The sequence below is a fragment of the Brachionichthys hirsutus genome, chromosome 13, assembly GCF_040956055.1.
Source record: "Brachionichthys hirsutus isolate HB-005 chromosome 13, CSIRO-AGI_Bhir_v1, whole genome shotgun sequence".
NCBI classification, from domain to species: domain Eukaryota; kingdom Metazoa; phylum Chordata; class Actinopteri; order Lophiiformes; family Brachionichthyidae; genus Brachionichthys; species Brachionichthys hirsutus.
In genome coordinates this window covers 619,893-639,589 of record NC_090909.1, presented here as the reverse complement: position 1 = coordinate 639,589, position 19,697 = coordinate 619,893, and the positions used below count along the sequence as shown (strand labels likewise).

Genomic DNA, 19,697 nt, shown 5'->3' with positions numbered 1-19,697 from the left:
CCACCACTGTTAGAATTGAATATCTAAAACCAGCGACAAACTGGGACCAGTTTGGCACCTCCCACGGGTGCAGCGGTTCCTCCCAGCCTGGCTGGTGTCCGAACGGAAGCTTCCGGAGCCGGTCTCACCGGTGCAGAACGTAGGTCCCCGGTACCGGAGGCCCGGTTCATTCAGCAGCCGAACAGCCAATGGCGGCGTCGTATTTGTGGGCGTATGAAGGTTAAACCGCGTTTAATAGTAGAACATCGACCTGTTTGGTCTTGTAGCGGCTGCTAACGTTAGTCGGGCGTGTTCGTCTTCCTCGGAGGAAAGGCGATGAAGGTGTGGCAGGTAGAAACCCCCCCCCCCCCGCCCCCCCCCGGCTGTAGATCACACACTCACAAACAGGTATGCGTTCACACTGCCAGCGCCTCAAAAAGAGACACGCCCCTCTCGCTGTGATTGGCCTTGAAAGAAAAACAACCGAATGTCGAGTAGAAATGCAATAAATGACAAAATTAGGAAAAATACTTCCACAACATTTATGTTCTTACACGGACGTTGAACCGACGACACGAATTTCACTCAGAGGACAAATATTATCTGTAAACAAACAAATCTTTAGGAATAAAAAACCCCGAAACAGTTTTTCCGTCATATTTACAAGCAGGACGAGTTCGGCCAAACGCTAAAGATAACGCGTTAATAACACATCCTCGTGTTATTAACGCGACTCGGACGCTTTGAGTTACGGCAAATACGTTTTAAATCCAGTTCAACCAACAGAAGGAGATTTTGGGTTTAACTAAATAAATACTTTTCTGACTGGACATCAGTGCATGTTAAAATCTGACATCACACAAAAGAAGAAGAAAAAGCATCATCCGGCTCGAGATAAAGATCGACGGAGCTTCTATTGATCAAATGGAAGCCGAATAAAACGAAAGTAAAGATCCAAACCCGATAAAGCGATTCGGGATCTCTTTGCCCTGCGGCAGCACAAAGAATGCGAACACCTTCCCGCGGCTCCTCCTCCGTCTTCACCTGGCTGGCTCCGCGCTCGCGCTGCGTGTCCGGTCGCGCCCGCTGCGGCGGCGCGCAGAGCCGGAAGGGAACGCGCGCGGACACCGGAAGTCAGAACGGCAGCAGAGCGATGGCGGTGGGGGCATGGCCGGAGACGAAAGACTTCAGGTCCCTTTTGTTTGTGTAGCACCGAATCACAGCAAAAGTCACGCAAGGCACTTTCTAAAAAACAAAACCGCTAATCTAAACCCGAAACTCCCAAACCGTGTCAAATCCGGACGAGAGCGCCGAAGCAGACACGCTAGCTGCAGGCTAATGCTAGCCTCAAGAGCTACAAGGTCAGCACAGCTAGCTGCGCCAGGAGGCCTCTCATTGGCTCAGATAGTACTGACGTCATCGTCCTGGTCGGTAGGACTGAAATCCCGGGACAGATCTGTCCCTGGTCCGGAGAGACTCCGGCTGACTTTGTGTTATTCGCTAGCTAGCCGAGTGGTTGCATGGCTGCTGCTGATTGGCTGCTGCTGATTGGCTGCTGCTGATTGGCTGCTCTACCGATGACTAGCTAACTTACATGTCAAATTATTCTACGTCTCACATCATCGTTAAGATCATTATTATTATATATTAAAAACGACTGGACGATAAAATTAATCATTTTGAGTCGGACAGATTTCCCAGAACGCCGAGCTTCGGCCAATAGGAACAGTTTCCCATGAACTAGCAGGATACTGGATAATCCGGTTTACTAACAGATCACTTTGAGTAGCTCATGAAATAATAATAATAATAATAAAAAGCCAAATGAATCTCGTCATAGTTCGGCTGTCGGATAAACAGGGAACGCACCCCGGGAAGAGTTGCCTTCACTTCTAACGGCCAATGGGGATCCAGATAAACAATACATGCTAATTAATGTCGTAGAGAAACCGCAGACGTCCCGCAGACGTCCCGCAGGGGGACGCTTCAGAGGAACCGAGGCGTTTGAGATCTCGCCGTCCTCCCAGGACGTCAGCTCTGAAACTCCTCGCTGCTCTCGAGTGTCCCGATAAGGAGAGAACCCAGATAAGATTGAACCCTGAACGTCGGCGTGTGTGTGCGTGTGTGTGTGTGTGCGTGTGTGTGCATGCGTGTGCGTGTGTGTGTGTGTGTGTGTGTGTGTGCGTGCGTGTGTCATCAGTCTGTGTGTTAAAGGAAGCGGCGACAGACGGCGTTAGTGAAGAAGAGAGTTGATGATGATCCGGTGACGTCAACCAGTTCACCAGTCTGAGAAAGTCCGTCCAGTTTCCACAGGGGGGGGTGGGGGGGGGGGGGTACTGGTGCCGCTGCGGCGGGTCCGACCGGACGGTCCTCCCAGCTGCACAGACACAAAACACACAACGTTCTCGCCCGTTTGAGGTTTGCGTGCGTGCGAGCGACGTCTTTGCTACTCACCGTCAGTGGGAGGAGCTTCTTTAGTACGGCGACTCGACCCTGAACACAAGAATCAGTAATCAGATCGGCTGATGACGTCACTTCCTCTCTACGAATCCCTGCGATGGTGAAGGCGTTTGTGTGGCGATGAGTTCAGGTGAATCACTAAACTTTACCAACGAGCAAAGTCTTTATCGTCGTTCGTTGTAAACGCCGATATCGGTTCCCAATTACGGTTTCTATGGTGACGGCGAGCAGCTTCTGTTCCTGCATCACAAACTGCCAAGAGCCGGATCAAAGAAAAGACTCGGGATCTGAACCCGACGGCGAGGATGAAGGGCAAAGCCATCTTCTTCGTCTTCGTCGTCGTCCGCCTTTCATTTTGAGATCCGTGTTGAAATCTCCGCCTCTTGAAAACCAGAGACGTGAGGACGAGCGACGGCGACGGCGAGCGGAGCGCTCGGAGCAGAACCGTGACAGACGAGCCGAGGAAGACGAGTGCAGACATGACGGTGACATTCCTGCCATTCTCTGGCCACGCCCTCTCGCAGCCGCAGCCACACACGGCTCATGCGGCCCCCCGATAGGTCACCTGAGTCGTCGTGTCACTGTGAACGTCTGGGACCACCCGCATAGCTCCTCCCCCGCTGGGGGGGGGAGCCTTACCTGACGCAGACTCACAACTGGAGCGTTTCTGTGGCGGGGCGGTTTGAACATTCCTGAAGATCAAACGTGTAATTAAAGGTGGGGGGGGGCTGATGGGGGAGGGAAACCATCGGGTGGTGCTGACTGGACGGACCGGTGGACACAGACGTATGTCAGAAGTCGACTCCGCCCCCTAATTACATCTCAATAAAGCTTCGCTCCTCAGGTTACCTGCAGATTCAGGCCGGTTTTTCATCCGGTTTCTGTTTCTGAATTCAAATTTTGTTTTACATATAAATGCAGTACGGGGGTGCACCCCCCCCCCCCCCCCAGACCACGACGGCACCACCTTGGATTCAGAGCTAAAAGCTGCTCCTGTCAGACGAGCCCGTCGTCCCTACAACCGAACACCTCGCCACATGGTGACCTCCGAGGTGTCGGGTGATCATCTGGATCGGCCTGCGCCGCGTGACTGACAAACAAGTCTGGGGGGGGGGGGGGGGGGGCTGGCTCGGGACGCCCACAGGTAAACCTGCTTTTACAAACTCAGTCAGCGCTTTCAACGGCCTGGAGACTCGAAGAGGACAGCAGCACCTCTCGGTCAGATTGCCATCGCCATGGGCAACTCAAGCTCCTCCTCTTTCCCACGCAACATCAGCGACATGGCGACCCCCCCCCCCCCTCCCCGGCCCACCCGGTCTGAGTACTTACGGTACTTTCTGTCTGCAGTACATGATCACGCCGATGGCGGCGCCGAGGGCCAGGAGGACGCCGATGATGATTCCGGCGATGGCTCCGTCTGACAGACTGTCCAGCTCGCCTTCGGCTGGGAAAGCAGACGGTTGAGAAGGTGCCTCGCCGCGCGGCGCGGCGCCGCCGGTCACGCGACTCACCTCTGACGGCCAGGCTGTGGGTGAACGTGCTGCTCTTGCCCGTGACATCATTGTGCGCTTCGCACACGTACGTCCCGGTGTCTTTGTAAACGGGCTTCTCGATGGTGTACGTCGCCGTTTTGACGCTGGTCAGGGTTCCGTTGAACTTCCAGGTGAAGTTGGCGGGAGGGACGGAGGCGGCGCTGCAGCTGAGCGTCACCGGGTCGTTCAGCTCCACCTCCTTGTCACCTGCGACCGTCGCCGCTTCAGGACCGTCTGGGGACGGAGCGCCGTTTAAGACATCCCGCCTTAAAGTCTGGTTGCTACACGCATGTTTACTAAAGTACCCGGTTAAGGTCAGCAGTCGGACTGGGACACGGGTCTGCAGGGTCAAACTGGGACGCGGGTCTGCAGGGTCAGGGTCGGACTGGGACGCGGGTCTGCAGGGTCAAACTGGGACGCGGGTCTGCAGGGTCAGGGTCAGACTGGGACGCGGGTCTGTAGGGTCAGGGTCAGACTGGGACGCGGGTCTGCAGGGTCAGGGTCAGACTGGGACACGGGTCTGCAGGGTCAGGGTCAGACTGTGACGCGGGTCTGCAGGGTCAGGGTCAGACTGGGACGCGGGTCTGTAGGGTCAGGCTGGGACGCGGGTCTGCAGGGTCAGGGTCAGACTGGGACGCGGGTCTGCAGGGTCAGACTGGGACGCGGGTCTGCAGGGTCAGGGTCAGACTGGGACGCGGGTCTGTAGGGTCAGGCTGGGACGCGGGTCTGCAGGGTCGGGGTCAGACTGGGACGCGGGTCTGCAGGGTCAGGGTCAGGCTGGGACGCGGGTCTGCAGGGTCAGACTGGGACGCGGGTCCCGCGTGACGCGGCGTACTCACAGTTGACCACCATCTTGTAGGAGGCCTGCCCTTTGCTCACGGCGTTGCTCAGCTGGCAGACGTAGTTCCCGTTGTCGCCTTTCTGCAGCGCGCTGATCATCACGGACATCTTGTCTTCAGCAAAGACCACCCGGCCGCCCGCAGGCAGCGCTTTGCCGTCCTTCAGCCACGCCACGGCGGTGACGAAGCCGCCCGCCGCCCGGCAGCTGATGTTAGCCGTGCTGTTGCTGGCGATGAGCACGCCGGTCGGACCGCTAATGGTCACGCCTGAAATGGGGTCTGTGAAGAAGACATGTCATCCGTCTGAATGTGGCGTAAACGTCCCAGGTCCTCGGATGGACCGGAACCAAACAGCCTCCGTGCAGCTTTAGAGCTAGCATAGCCTTGGGGGGGGGGGGGAGTTGCAGCTGTGCTAGCGTTAGCGGCAGAGAGGAACGCTCAGGTGCAGCGGTTAGTTCTGTAGTTTAAGTTTCATTACTGCGAGTATCTGATGAAGAGTACTGCAGGAAGAAAACTGCCTCGGTCGCGTTGAAGCAGCCGAAGTGTTCTCCGGTGATCAATAAATAAAACGTCTGGAGTCTGGAGAGCGATCGGTGGGCGGCGCAGGCCGAGAGGCGTTTAAACGACATCGTGAAACAAACTCCGCCCCCCACATGCGTTTTCGTCTTCCTACTCGGTCCAGCAACGGTGACAAGCGAGGGCTTAACACCGGAGCTAACTCGTGACTAGCTTGCTAGTTCCGCCGCACTTAGCGCCTTTTTTACGCATGTGCGGTGACCTAAAGGTCAGAAAAATTAAAAGTCGTCATCTGACTGGCTGCCCTGCATGTCAATCAAAAGAAAGGTCACGCGATCGACGTATCGATCGCCCCTGGCCTTAGGCGTCGCAGGGCGTTAGCATCATGGAGCATTAGAAGCTAGGAGTGCACGCTAGCTCACCCATCACGGAGAAGGAGACGCCCGAGGACGGGACGCTGCGCTGGGTTTTCTCGTTCTTTGCCCTGCAGCTGTACTCTTCAGTCTTCTTTCCCAATCCGTGTTTCTTGATCGTGTCCAGAGTCAGGACGGGACCGGCGACCTCCATCACGGTCTGGTTGTGGTACCAGGTGAGGGTGGCTGGCGGACTAGAGACGGCCGAGCAGGTCAGGCTGAAGTTGGCGTTGGATGGGAGGACAGGGGGAGGAGTCTGAGGGGTGAGGGTGACTTTATCCGGTCCATCTGTGGGACAGACGAGCATGTTAGCGCTTCCCGCTGTCTCTTTAACCCCAACCGTGACCCCGAGAGCCGAACCCGGCAGGCAAACCAGCACGACCGGTCATAAACCGGTCTCTGATGGGAACTGGTTCTGAATCGCCAACGGTCCAAGTCCCTCGCTGGGGACTATTTACTATTTACGCTTGAACTTGTGGTCAAATCGAATCCTTTTTTTTTTTTTTTGAAACCATTTCCGGCGTGATTTCTCGCCGGAGTGAAAGCGGTCCGGATGGATTAGTTAATAACCGGGCCGAGCGGCGGTCGGCATGGCGCCGGCGCCTTCAGGTTAGCCACGGTGAAAGGAGTGCATGCTGCTGTGTACACAACGCAGTATTAGTACAGGTCGAGTCCTGCAGGTACACACCACAATGTAAACTGCCGCTCGTCGCCTTCCACCGACCCGATCGGCTCCGCGGGTTCAGTACCGGTTCCAGTCCGTCAGCATGAGGAAGAAAAGCAGCGAAACCGCCTCTGAAGATATGCGAGTGACTCACGCCTGACCTCGGTTCAGCGCCGGCGAGCGTTACCAGCCCAGCAGAACTGCGTTTATTTACTCTTGGGATTGTTTGAATGCGGAAACACGGGTTTGGATCGCTGAACCGAACAGCGGCCGAAGCCGACGCCCCGCTCCGGCGCTGTCAGACGATTGGCCGAACAGAATGATCCAGATTAAATAACGCTATTTATTTATTTCCATTCATTCACGGAGCTGAAAGGAAACCGGCCTCCTGTCTGAAGGAGCTCCGACAGCAAACAGCGCTAAATGCTAACCATCGCGTGACTTCCTGTGTGGGCGGAGCTACTGAGCAGACAACCAGCAGTACTTACAGTAGACGGTGAGATTGAAGGGGGCACTCGTCTCGTCGTCCATCGTGTTACCTGCCCTGCAGTAGATGGGTCCGACCAGGTCGGTTCTGAGGACACCTGTGATGGTCAGCTGACTGGACAGCGCCACCTGGTGTTCAACGCGGAGAGGAAACGACACCAGTGGTCCAATCATTACCCAATAATGACAGGAAAACATAGAGCCTTACATTCCTCCTGCTATTAACGCCCCTTTGTCTAAAGGGCTGAGCGTAACCATGACGACCACGGATCTTGGTGAACGCCGCCGTTCATCGGAGGCTCGGCAGACGTAAACATTCATGCAGACGTTATAGCATTAAGCTAACGACTGATTAATAGTCTGGCTGGACGTTTAACTGACGTCTTTCTGCGAGAGCCGTTTGCCGTCGGCCTTGATGGGCGTGGCTCCGTTCATCCAGGTGAAGTTGAGGAAGGACCCTTTGGCGGCGCAGGTCAGAACCACCGTGCTGTTGTGTTCGACGGCCTCGGGCAGGTTGGACTTGATGGCGACATCAGACACCGGCTCTACGCACAAGGAACATCGGCGTGAACGGTGCGCTGGGTCCGGCGGGCTAAGAGCACGGCGACGCCGAGGCCCAGGTGCGTCCGCTCACAGGTGCGTTTAAGTACGGCGGTACTAGCGACGAACAAAGTCAGAAAATAGATTCGAAAAAATGAGTCGATTGATGAAAAATAAACCATAAAATAAAGAATGATTGCGCCTCTCCTGGTGCCGTGTCCCAGGTGAGTGCGCACCTTTCAAAGCTCACACACGCCCACCCTTCACCGTGCGGGGCGGGGCGGGGCGGGGCGGGGCAGCAGACACACACGTGCTGCGTTCTACATGCAGTGTGTTTTTATTTAATATCGTTAATCTGCCCTTTAACGCGTTTTAAAACACGCTAGAGTAAAGGAAGAGGAACGTCTTTAGACGTTTCTGTCGATCAATGATTCAGTCACTTCCTGCTGCCTCCAGATAGCGATGCTAAGCTAACGATCAGATAGCGATGCTAAGCTAACGATGATGCTGAACACACTGACACAGATAAACATAACAAAACTACACCTGGTACCAAAACTACACCTTGTACTTAAACTACACCTGGTACCAAAACTACGCCTTGTACTTAAACTACACCTTGTACTAAAACTACACCTTGTACTTAAACTACACCTTGTACTAAAACTACACCTTGTACTAAAACTACACCTTGTACTTAAACTACACCTTGTACTGAACTACATACTGGGTTGGTAAAATGAATTCAGGTCAGAGGTCGGAACACGTTCCAGGTTCTGAATGGAAGAATTCTTGTCTACACAAACGTATACAACATGTACGTACACGCAACACGCAACGGAGAGAACGTGAAGTGATAAAGTTAAGGTCGCTGCCTCGCTCAAGGGCACCGTGGCAGCACCCAGGAAGTGAACCGGCACCTCTCCAAGCACCAATCCTCAACGTGGTCTTGAGCAGGTCGCCCTCGGGTCCCCAGGCCACGCCCCTAGTCAGCGACGCTCGGCCAGTCCAGCGGACCGGTTAAAACCAGCGGCACCAGTTTATCAGAGCTACTGGAAACACTGGGGCCGAACCGGTGGAGCATAAGACCTCCCTCACACACACACACACACACACACACACACACACACACACACACGCACACACACGGAGCCACACCCAGCAGCTCACCCTTTCACTCCAAATTGATTTCAAACTGGTCAAACTGGAAACGTGTTGCTACAAAGAACCCTCACCGGCGCGTTTACTGGTCTCACGTCTACTCCTGCTAGTACAGAAATACTACTGCTAAGTATTTGTTTATTACTGGTAACGTACTTTTACTACTAGGTTACAGCAACAACCTGCAGCCATTAACCCAGCTGGAGTTTCAGGGAAACGGTCTTTGTCCCTCCGCCAGAGAATCTAGTCCCTCACAGAGGCCGCTCGGAAACACGGCAAGGTGTTCGGGCCGCGCGCGCGCAGGGATACGCACACCGGCCACAGGTGTGGCGCCGAACCACCGAGAGAGAGAAAAGAACTCCGCAAGTCAGAAACGTGGTGAAACCGCGCCGATCGCCGATCGGTTGGGCGGGAACACCTGCCTCACCTGCCTCACCTGCGCGGAGGCGGTCCCCGACTGGACTCACCCAGAACCCGGAGCGTGATCTCCCCCGCGCGCGTGTCCCCCTGCTGCGACACGAAGGTGACGCCGTACTCGCCGCTGTCGTCCGCGCGCAGCGCGCGCAGCGTCAGCCGCCCGGTGGTCTCGTCCAGCAGCGCGCGGCCCTCGTACGGCTCGTTGTACTTGATGGCGGAGTTGGTGAACGTCACCACGTTGGTCGTGTCCGTGGAGTCGTGGTGGTTCCAGATGATGACCGTGTGCGTGGACTTCTCCACCAGCGGCGTGATCGTCACGTTCCGGCCCAGGACCGCGTCCACCGGGCCCTTCGGCAGGATGTCCGTGCAGGTGCACGCTGGGACGGGGGGGACGGGGGGGACGGGAGACACACGTTAAAGTTCTGGTGCCGGGCGCGCGGAGCGGCGCGGCGCGTGACCGCGGGTCTTACCGGTCAAGGTGAGCGCCAGGAGGAACGAGCTGAAGGAGAACTGATCCATGGCGGAAGGTTTCGGTGTGAGGAGGCAGGACGGGACGGGACACTGAGACCTGCTCCGGAGACACACCCAGAACCCCCCCCGCGCGCGCGCGCGCACCTACACGCACACGTCACTGGAATGAGGATGTAAAAATGTACTGCTGCCTCTGGGGACAGAACACTCAGAAGTACTGCACCGTATACCCGGTATATATATGTATATAAATAATGTTCTCTGAGTTGCGATCATTGATCCCTTATTGATTGGTTACTGTGATCGACCCCGGAAGTAACTGCAGCTGTCAGTAAATGTAGCGGAGTAACAAACATTCATTCGTTTCTTGACCACTTTCTCTCAAACCCGGGTCACACCCCGGACGCGTCACCAACGCACACCTGCGGACGGACGGAGAGAATCCACGCAGACACAGCGCCACCACGTGGCTTCATTATTGCATGTCTAAAATCAAGTTCCTGAATTTGTTCATTGATAATCCAGTAATAAATATTGTGAATAATATTTAATGAGTTTCATATTCAAACTATAAATACTAGATAATTGGGATTTCTGTTTTTCAAAGAAAACGATGACGTCATGTTTTCATGTGTGGTTCAGGAACATGCTGCCACCTAGTGGACTTATGGCGACATCACTACTGCTTCAAACTAAATGTTTATTCATTCATATTTTGCCTTTTTTGTGTCATAATTTTAACCCTTTATTTTTAACTGCCGCTGACGTCACAACCTGGACCTGGAAGTCTCATCCCGTCTTTTGTTTTGTGCAGCAGTGCGTGGTAATCTGTGGATTACTGTGTCTTCAGATGATCAGATTATCGTTGGAAACTCACTGATGATAAACACGATTCAACCAGTCGGGTAAATTTTACTTCATTTGACATGAAAGGTTACAGAATTACTTTGGACATATTTGGGCGTGCGCACAGATCAGCTGTTTACCCAGTTTCATTCTCCAGCAGCACAGACGACTCATTAAATTGCGTTTGGACAGTTTCTCCGTCACCGGCGGACTCGTGTCCGTTCACCATGACGACTTCAGACAGTTCCTCCTCTCAATGGACACCCGTGTGTCGTTTCAGATTCTCAGGACGTGCAAAACTTTTACCACAAACGGAGCAGACGAGGACAGGGTGCCCAGAGAGGAACTGCGGTACTGCATCGAGGTACTGCGGTACTGCATGAGGAAGTCTGGAGTGGCAGAGAAGCATGTGAGTACTTCAGGAGATGTAGGACAGCAGTGAAGTGTGCAGTAGGAGTAACAGGGGAGTTTAGTGTAGAAGTGGGATGCACCAGGGATCAGCTCTGAGCCCCTTTTTGTTGCCATGGTGATGGATAGACTAACAGATGAGGTGAGACAGGAAGCTCCTCTGAATATGATGTTTGCAGATGACATTGTGATCTGCAGGTAGAGGAGAATCTAGAGAAGCGGAGGTCTGCTCTAGAAAAGAGAGGAATGAAAAACAGAGTACATGTGTGTACATGAGAAGGTCCCGGGGGGGGGGCAGTGAAGCTACAAGGAATAGACGTAAAGAAGGGAGAGGACTTCAGGTACCTCGCGTCAACAGAGCAGTTGTTGAATGTTTTAAACTACAGAAATTCTTGTCATCATGCCCCCCCCCCCCCCCCCTCCGGAAGCTCTCTGTGATCCTCCGAGGAATCTCGAGGCAGCGAGGGAGATCCTAAGCGAGCTGGTGAACTGAGGACGCCGAGGACAACGTCCTGGAAGTGTTTGTGACTGTGGTCCGGTCTCCTCCTAGTGGACACTCATGTGGTGTCTCAGATTCTCAGGTCGTGTAAAACCTTTCCCACAGACGGAGCAGCTGAACGGCTTCTCTTCCGAGTGGACCGTCTCGTGTCTTTTCAGGGTTCCGCCCCGAGCAAACGTTTTACCGCAGACCGAGCAGCTGAACGGTTTCTCTCCGGTGTGGACTAGTTTGTGTTGCCTCAGGGTTGAACTCTGGGTAAATTTCCTACCGCAAACGGAGCAGCTGAAGGATTTCTCTCCGGAGTGAAGCCTCATGTGACTGTACAGTTGGCCCGAGACACGGAAAGACGCGTTACAGACCGAACACTGGAAGGGTTTCTCTCCGGTGTGAATTCTGAGGTGTTGGACCAGAGTATCATTTTGTGCAAATTTGAGATCACAGAACGAACAGCTGTAGGGTTTCTCTCCCGTGTGGACTCTCATGTGTCTCATAATTGCATTCCTGAACTTAAATTTCTTCCCACAGATGCAGCAGGTGAAATGCTTCCCCTCCAGGTGAAGCCTCATGTGATCGTTCAGGGAGGTCTTCCACACGTAACTTTTACCGCAGACCGAGCAGCTGAACGGTCTCTCTCCCGGTTCTGGCGTAGCGTCGCTTTCTGAAGGCTTTGGACCTGGCCGGGGTTCGCCGGTGTCTTCCCGGCCTGAACCGTCCTCAGACTCTGATTCAGGAGACTCTGACATACTCTCACGGCTTTCTGGATCCGAGGTCCCGGCTGGTTCTGGTCCTCCACAGTCCTCTGCGTCAGTTTTTATCTCCTTGCTTTGCTGAAGCTGTGAGGACTGAGGTTTCTCTTCATCGTCTTCCTCACTCTTCACAGACTCGGGGTTGAATATGAACTTGGTGATAGCAGCCTCCTCGAGGCCTTGGAGCTCTTCTCCCTCCGGACTCGAGAGTTCCTCGTCTTCCTCTTTAATCTTTTGCAGCTCTGGTGGGTCAGACTGATCCAGACTGGGGCTCCGGTCCTCTTTACTGTCATCTCTTCCTGGTTCTGGTCCGCTCCAGTCCTCTCCATCAGCCTTCATTTGATGTTGATGCTGTTCTCCTTCCTGACTGATCCAGATTTCCTCCTGTTCCTTTTTAATATGCGCCATCTTGTTCCGGTCCAGAGGGGGGTTCCGGTCCAGTTGCTCAGGCGGAACCTCTTCTTGGCTCCTGGACGTCTGCAGGCAATGAAGAGACACAGAAATCAGTGATTCTCAGTACGGACGGACGGATGAAGACATGCTACGTGCTACATGCTAGCAATCACCACACGGCAGGTTTCTAGTTTAGCCTAAAGGTAAAAGACGTGGCGTAAAGAGGGACATGGTCTCCCCAGTTTTAGCTCTTTCACCCTCTTTTCGGATCTTTTCTCCTTTTCTCGTGAAACGGTTTGGTTTTCTACATATATGGATATTTTTAACTTTCCAGCGCTGCCAGAAGTCACTTTTGCTGCTAGCTCTCGAGACAAAAGGGACAAACCGGGATACGACCCCCCCCCCCCATCCGAGCCGATCCGGGACCCAGGGCCTGCGAGGCCGGGGCTAAGCTAATAGCTAGGCTAGCGGACAGCCAGAGGAGACTCAAACCTTCGATCATAAGGGATGTGAACCGAGCACCATCCAGCTTCTCTGAGACCAGCCTGGTCAAAGAGGCCCCCGATGCGTCTCACTCCGGGGGACACCGAGGAGACACCGAGGAGACAACACCTGTCCTCAGCCAGACAGGTGAACTCCTCCCAACCAGCGAGGACACCCAGAGGACCGGTGTCTGCGCCGGGCCCACAGCATCCGACCGCAGCCGACAGCATCCTACAGCATCCGACTCTGGGACCAGCGGACTGAGCTGGTGTCTCCTATCTGGACTCTGCCCCCCCCCCCCCCCCATCACTTCCGGTTAAACGCCATGTCTCCCACCCATCTGTAAAAACGCACGTCACGTGACCCGAGCTAGCTAACATGCTCGCTGTCCTCGCAAACGGAACCCGTCTCGTCACGCGGCTCTAACGGACCTCTGGGTTCCGTCGAACCCGTCCCAGCCGCCACTGAGAGGCGCCGATTAGCTCCGACTGCAACTTAGGCTAACTTGTGTTAGCATCGCGGGCTAACACATCCGCAGCTAAAACAAAGGTTTAAACTGGGTTACTCACGTATTCTGGTTAATCAAGGCGCTTCTGGTTCTGCTGCGTCACTCGGTTCGGTTCCGACGGGCATGAACGTCACACATGAGAATAGTTCGGTTCGGGCCATTAGCATGTTAGCCACAATACACGCTCTCTTCTTCGCTACCGACAGACTTCCGCCCTGGGACGGAGTCTTCTTCGTGTGTTTCCTGTCGGCTGACAGTCACCGTCTGAAGCGCTTTACCGCCACCTTGTGGCCGGAATGGATTTAATCCGCTCCAGTTTCTCATGAAGTCTGGAGCTTTTCAGGGACACGAACACTTCCGGTGAACACTTCCGGTGTCCCGGTTCGTGACGGAATGGATGTTCTCGCTGCTCGTCAGCATGAAAGCGGAATCTAAACTCACTAATACTTTCTTTGAAGGAATGTTTTCTATCCAGGGAGAACAGGAATCGCCACTAACTCCCCTGTAAATACTCGTTTACACAGGATTTATTGAACAAAATGTAAAAGCTCCTTTGAGAGAACTCAAACATGTAAGCAGCAAAGAATTTAACAAAAGAGAAAGTCTGAATGATCGAGTAGAAGAAGAATCTACATTTACACGTACTCTTTATGTGGTGTGTGAGTTCTGTGTACCGACGAGTAAAAACCGAGACGTGGAATCATTGAGCAGGCAGACTCTGTTTCTGTCGGACGTGTTTTGGTGCCGGACCACTTCTCCACCTCTGTTCGTGGGGGCGTGGCTCCTTAGCTGGCAAACACCAGGAATGTTCATTCGGTCTCTCCTGCAGGCTGCGACCTTCAACATGGCCGCCGACCAGCAGCTGCTCCTCGATGCGGGTGATTCTCTGACCAGCCCCCCGGCAGAGACCGGTGGACAAGAGGCTGACGGAGGCCGTGGACGACATCTTGGGAATGTTTGTGAGGAAACATTTGTGGCTCTTAATTCAGATTCAGAATACTTTATTAATCAGGAATGGAGACTCATGTGGTGTCTCAGATTCTCAGGTCGTGTAAAACCTTTCCCACAAACCAAGCAGCTGAACGGTTTCTCTCCTGAGTGGACCGCCTCGTGCCGTCTCAGGGTTCCACCCCGAGCAAACGTCTTCCCACAAACCGAACAGCTGAACGGTTTCTCTCCGGTGTGGACTGCTTTGTGTCGTCTCAGGGTTTCACTTTGAGCAAACGTTTTCCCGCAAACCGAGCAACTGAAGGATTTCTCTCCGGAGTGAAGCCTCATGTGGCTGGACAAATGACACGAGACACGGAAAGACGCTTTACAGACGGAACACTCGAATGGTTTCTCTCCGGTGTGAATTCTGAGGTGTTGGACGAGGGTGGAGTTTTGTGCAAATTTGAGATCACAGAAGTAACAGCTGTAGGGTTTCTCTCCCGTGTGGACTCTCATGTGTCTCTCAATTCCATTCCTGAACTGGAATTTCTTCCGGCAAACCGAACAGCTGAAATGCTTCCCCTCCGAGTGAAGCCTCATGTGATCGTTCATTGAGGTCTTCCGAAGGTAACTTCTACCGCAGACCGAGCAGCTGAACGGTTTCTCTCCCGGTTCTGTTGCATCACTTTCTGATTGGGTTGAACTTGGCCTGGGTTTCCGGGTGTCTTCCCAGTCCCAGCCGTCTTCAGTCTCGGGTTCAGAGTGTGACATACTCTCACGGCTTTCTGGATCCGAGGTCCCGGCTGGTTCTGGTCCTCCACAGTCCTCTGCATCCGTTTTTATCCCCTTGCTTTGCTGAAGCTGTGAGGACTGAGGTTTCTCTTCATCGTCTTCCTCACTATTCTCAGACGAAGGACTGACTATGAACTTGGTGATAGCAGCCTCCTCGAGGCCTTGGAGCTCTTCTCCCTCCGGACTCGAGAGTTCCTCGTCTTCCTCTTTAATCTTTTGTACCTCTGGTGGGTCAGACTGATCCAGACTGGGGCTCCGGTCCTGCTCTTTGGGGGGGGACTCCTCTTTAATGTCATCTCTTCCTGGTTCTGATCCGCTCCAGTCCTCTCCATCAGCCTTCATTTGATGTTGATGCCGTTCTCCTTCCTGACTGATCCAGAGTTGCTCCTTTTCCTTTTTAATCTGTGGCACTTCCAGACAGTTGTTCCGGTCCAGATGGGGGTTCCGGTCCCGTTGCTCAGGGGGAACCTCTTCTTTAATCACGGACATCTGCTGGACGTCTGCAGGAAATGAAGAGAAGCAGAAATCAGTGATTCTCTGGGGTAGACAGGCCCGAGTCAGGTTCTGGACGGACGGCGACACAATGATGAATTATTATTTTATTTTATTCAGAGCGCAAGGATAGCAAGGGAAAAAAATACAAAAAAATACTATTACTATTCTATTTATCCTTCCATCCAAAGAAGAAAATAGAGGTGAAAAAGCAAAGTCAGGAAGAGAAACGACGTAACGTATCAGCGTCTGTCGGTCGTACGTAAACACAAACAACACAAAACCCAGACCCACGTGACCATGTGGATGTTTTCATGACGTCACTCAGACTCTTACACCGGAACAGAACCAACCTGAGTGGGAGCGGACCGGAGGTTTGGCGTCAGGGTCCAGCTCGTCCCGGTCCCAGCTGTCTTCCATGGAGGCGAAGCTACGTGACGTCACCGTCTTCAAGCTAGCATGTCCGTAGAACAGCGGAGACAGCTAGCATGCTAGCATGTCCGTAGGACAGCGGAGACAGCTAGCATGCTCGCTGTCCTCATGAACGGAACCCGTCTATTCACACGGTTCTAATGGACCCCTGGGTTCCGTCGAACGAACGCGTTCCGGGTTCGGCCGAGAGGGCTCCGGTTAGCTCCGAATGCATCTTACGCTAACTTGTGTTAGCATCGTAGGCTAAAGGCAGCTAAGTCAACGCCCGTTTAAGCTGGTTTAGGCGCACATTCCGGTTCCGCTGCGTCACTCCGACTGGGTCTGACGGGAACGAACGTCATACAGGAAGGACAGTTAGCCTGTTAGCCTGTTAGCTTACCGGTAACAGACTTCCGCCCTGGGCGGAGGCTTCTTCGTGCGTTTCCTGTCGGCTGACAGTCATCGTCTGAAGCGCTTTACCGCCACCTTGTGGCCGGAATGGATTTAATCCGCTCCAGTTTCTCATGAAGTCTGGAGCTTTTCAGGGACACGAACACTTCCGGTGTCCCGGTTCGTGACGGAATGGATGTTCTCGCCGCTCGTCAGCACGAAAGCGGAATCTAAACTCACTAATACTTTCTTTGAAGGAATGTTTTCTATCCAGGGAGAACAGGAATCGCCACTAACTCCCCTGTAAATACTCGTTTACACGTTCATCTTCTTGAAACCAAAACGAAGACGATCGCCATCCTCCCGTCTTCGGGCTGAAGTTCCGGGTCAGGGGTCACGGTGTTGCTGCAGACTCTCAGCTGGCTGCAGGCGAGACACCGTCACAGACCGCTGTTTTCTGGAGGTGGGCGGAGCGAACCCACGCAGACACGGGAAAGCGTCAGATCAGAACATCCTGCCTGTCAGAGAATGAACCCACGGAACACGACACACAACAGTACTGCTTTTATTCATCTCCCTCAAGCCCGCGGCAGATTTTACTTCCACATTTTCTTAGAAACAGCATAAAGATTTGTTTTTTTTGTGACAATAACGTCACAACTGGAATCAGCCGAAGGAATCTTAACTCCGTCCTTGTAACCGGGTTCCATACGAGACACCAGGCAGAGGTGAGAACCTGAGGACGCAGGCCATGGACAACGTCCTGGAGGTCCGGTCTCCTCCTAGTGGACACTCATGTGGTGCTTCAGATTCTCGAGTCGTGTAAAACTTTTATCACAGACGGAGCAGCTGAACGGTTTCTCTCCTGAGTGGACTGTCCCGTGTCGTCTCAGGGTTCCACGCCGAGCAAACGTCTTCCCACAAACCGAGCAGCTGTAAGGTTTCTCTCCGGTGTGGACTGCTTTGTGTCCTCTCAGATTTCCAGGCTGAGCAAACGTCTTCCCGCACACGGAGCAGCTGAAGGACTTCTCTCCGGAGTGAAGCCTCATGTGGCTGGACAAATGGCACGAGGCCCGGAAAGACGCGTTACAGACGGAACACTTGAAGGGTTTCTCTCCGGTGTGAACTCTGAGGTGCTTGATCAGACTGGAGTTTTGTGAAAAGCTTAGATCACAGAAGTAACAGCTGTAGGGTTTCTCTCCCGTGTGGACTCTCATGTGTCTCTCAATTCCATTCCTGAACTGGAATTTCTTCCGGCAAACCGAACAGCTGAAACGCTTCCCCTCCGAGTGAAGCTTCATGTGATCGTTCAGGGAGGTCTTCCGAAGGTAACTTCTACCGCAGACCGAGCAGCTGAACGGTTTCTCTCCCGGTTCTGTTGCTTCATCGCTTTCTGAAGGCTTTGGACCTGGCCGGGGTTCGCCGGTGTCTTCCCGGCCTGAACCGTCCTCAGACTCTGATTCAGGAGACTCTGACATACTCTCACGGCTTTCTGGATCCGAGGTCCCGGCTGGTTCTGGTCCTCCACAGTCCTCTGCATCCGTTTTTATCTCCTTGCTTTGCTGAAGCTGTGAGGACTGAGGTTTCTCTTCATCGTCTTCCTCACTATTCTCAGACGAAGGACTGACTATGAACTTGGTGATAGCAGCCTCCTCGAGGCCTTGGAGCTCTTCTCCCTCCGGACTCGAGAGTTCCTCGTCTTCCTCTTTAATCTTTTGCGGCTCTGGTGGGTCAGACTGATCCAGAATGGGGCTCCGGTCCAGATGATCAAGGGGAACCTCTTCTTTGACCACCAACAGCTGCTGGACGTCTGCAGGCAACGAAGAGACACCGAAATCAGGGCGTGACCCGAGTTTAGATTTGGACAGACAGACAAAATGTTGGGTTGTAAACATGTGATCATTTTTGTAGGAAAACGAGTTGAGATAGTCAGAACAGAACAGACCAATCAACGCCCCACACGGTGTAAGGTTAACATCCAGATCCTGTGATTATACACCTGTGATTATACACCTGTGATTATACACCTGGCCGACAGGCGGCTCGTGAGGTCACGAAGCCTTTCGATGTCGTCATGTCGAGCTGAAGCTCCAAACTTCCCAGAACAAACTGATTCGGCTACTCTTCAATCTGGGGCCATGACCCCCCTTCCTCCTGGACATTCTGCTAGCCTAAAACGGCTCAGGGTAGAAGAAATGCTCCTCTTAGGCAGGATGTGTGACTGTACTTGTACTGTAATACATGCTACTGTGACTGTACTTGTACTGTAATACATGCTACTGTTTACTGTACTTGTACTGTAATACATGCTACTGTGTGACTGTACTTGTACTGTAATACATGCTACTGTTTACTGTACTTGTACTGTAACACATGCTACTGTGACTGTACTTGTACTGTAATACATGCTACTGTGTGACTGTACTTGTACTGTAATACATGCTACTGTTTACTGTACTTGTACTGTAATACATGCTACTGTGTGACTGTACTTGTACTGTAATACATGCTACTGTTTACTGTACTTGTACTGTAACACATGCTACTGTGACTGTACTTGTACTGTAATACATGCTACTGTGACTGTACTTGTACTGTAATACATGCTACTGTTTACTGTACTTGTACTCTAACATTCTATCTAATGAATATATTCATCATCATCAGTGTTTCCTCTGTGGGTTGTACGTGAACACGAACAACACAAAACCCAGACCCACGTGACCATTTAGATGTTTTCATGACGTCACTCAGACTCAGAACCAACCTGAGCGGGAGCGGACCGGAGGTTTGACGTCAGGGTCCAGCTCGTCTCGGTCCCCGCTGTCTTCCATGGAGGTGATGCTGCGTGACGTCACCGTGTGGTCAAGCTAGCACCCCATCGTTGTGATTACGGGGTCCGTCTATCCGCGCGGCTCGAACGGACCTCTGGCCTCCGCCGACCGAGAGGCTCGCTTTAGCGCTGAGGGCCACTTAAGCTAACTTGTGTTAGCATCACAGGCTAACAGGAGAGCAGTGAAACATCAGACAGAACACAACAGAAAGTCCGTTTATATTCTGGTTCCGCCGCGGAACGGAAATAACCGCCATTCGGGAAGGATCGTTTTGTTTCTGGTAGTTACGATAAACGTTTTCTTCTTCTCTGCAGAGTTTGACAGTCGGCCGGAGTCTTCTTCGTGTGTTTCCGGTCGGCTGGCAGTCATCGTTTGATGCGCTTTACCGCCACCTTCTGGCCGGAGTCTTCTTCGTGTGTTTCCGGTCGGCTGGCAGTCATCGTCTGCTGCGCTTTACCGCCACCTTCTGGCCGGAGGCTTCTTCGTG

At 53.2% G+C, this 19,697-nt stretch overlaps 2 protein-coding genes across 2 annotated transcripts; both read right to left on the bottom strand.

Annotated features, from left to right (window-relative positions):
• Positions 1-365: 365 nt before the first annotated feature.
• si:ch211-264f5.6 (carcinoembryonic antigen-related cell adhesion molecule 5) lies at positions 366-9,526 on the bottom strand. Its single transcript, XM_068747513.1, has 10 exons — positions 9,478-9,526; positions 9,058-9,384; positions 7,271-7,434; positions 6,892-7,018; positions 5,749-6,027; positions 4,811-5,089; positions 3,951-4,205; positions 3,769-3,883; positions 2,434-2,472; positions 366-2,356 (listed from the first exon to the last, which is right to left on the bottom strand). The coding sequence occupies exons 1-9, from the start codon at positions 9,524-9,526 to the stop codon at positions 2,454-2,456; spliced, it is 1,614 nt and encodes a 537-aa protein (XP_068603614.1). The 3' UTR covers positions 366-2,356; positions 2,434-2,453.
• Positions 9,527-11,253: 1,727 nt separating this feature from the next.
• On the bottom strand, positions 11,254-19,459 carry LOC137902762 (zinc finger protein 420-like). Its single transcript, XM_068746835.1, has 4 exons — positions 19,144-19,459; positions 17,161-18,186; positions 14,375-14,962; positions 11,254-11,868 (listed from the first exon to the last, which is right to left on the bottom strand). The coding sequence occupies exons 1-4, from the start codon at positions 19,208-19,210 to the stop codon at positions 11,279-11,281; spliced, it is 2,271 nt and encodes a 756-aa protein (XP_068602936.1). The 5' UTR covers positions 19,211-19,459; the 3' UTR covers positions 11,254-11,278.
• Between the last annotated feature and the right edge of the window lie 238 nt (positions 19,460-19,697).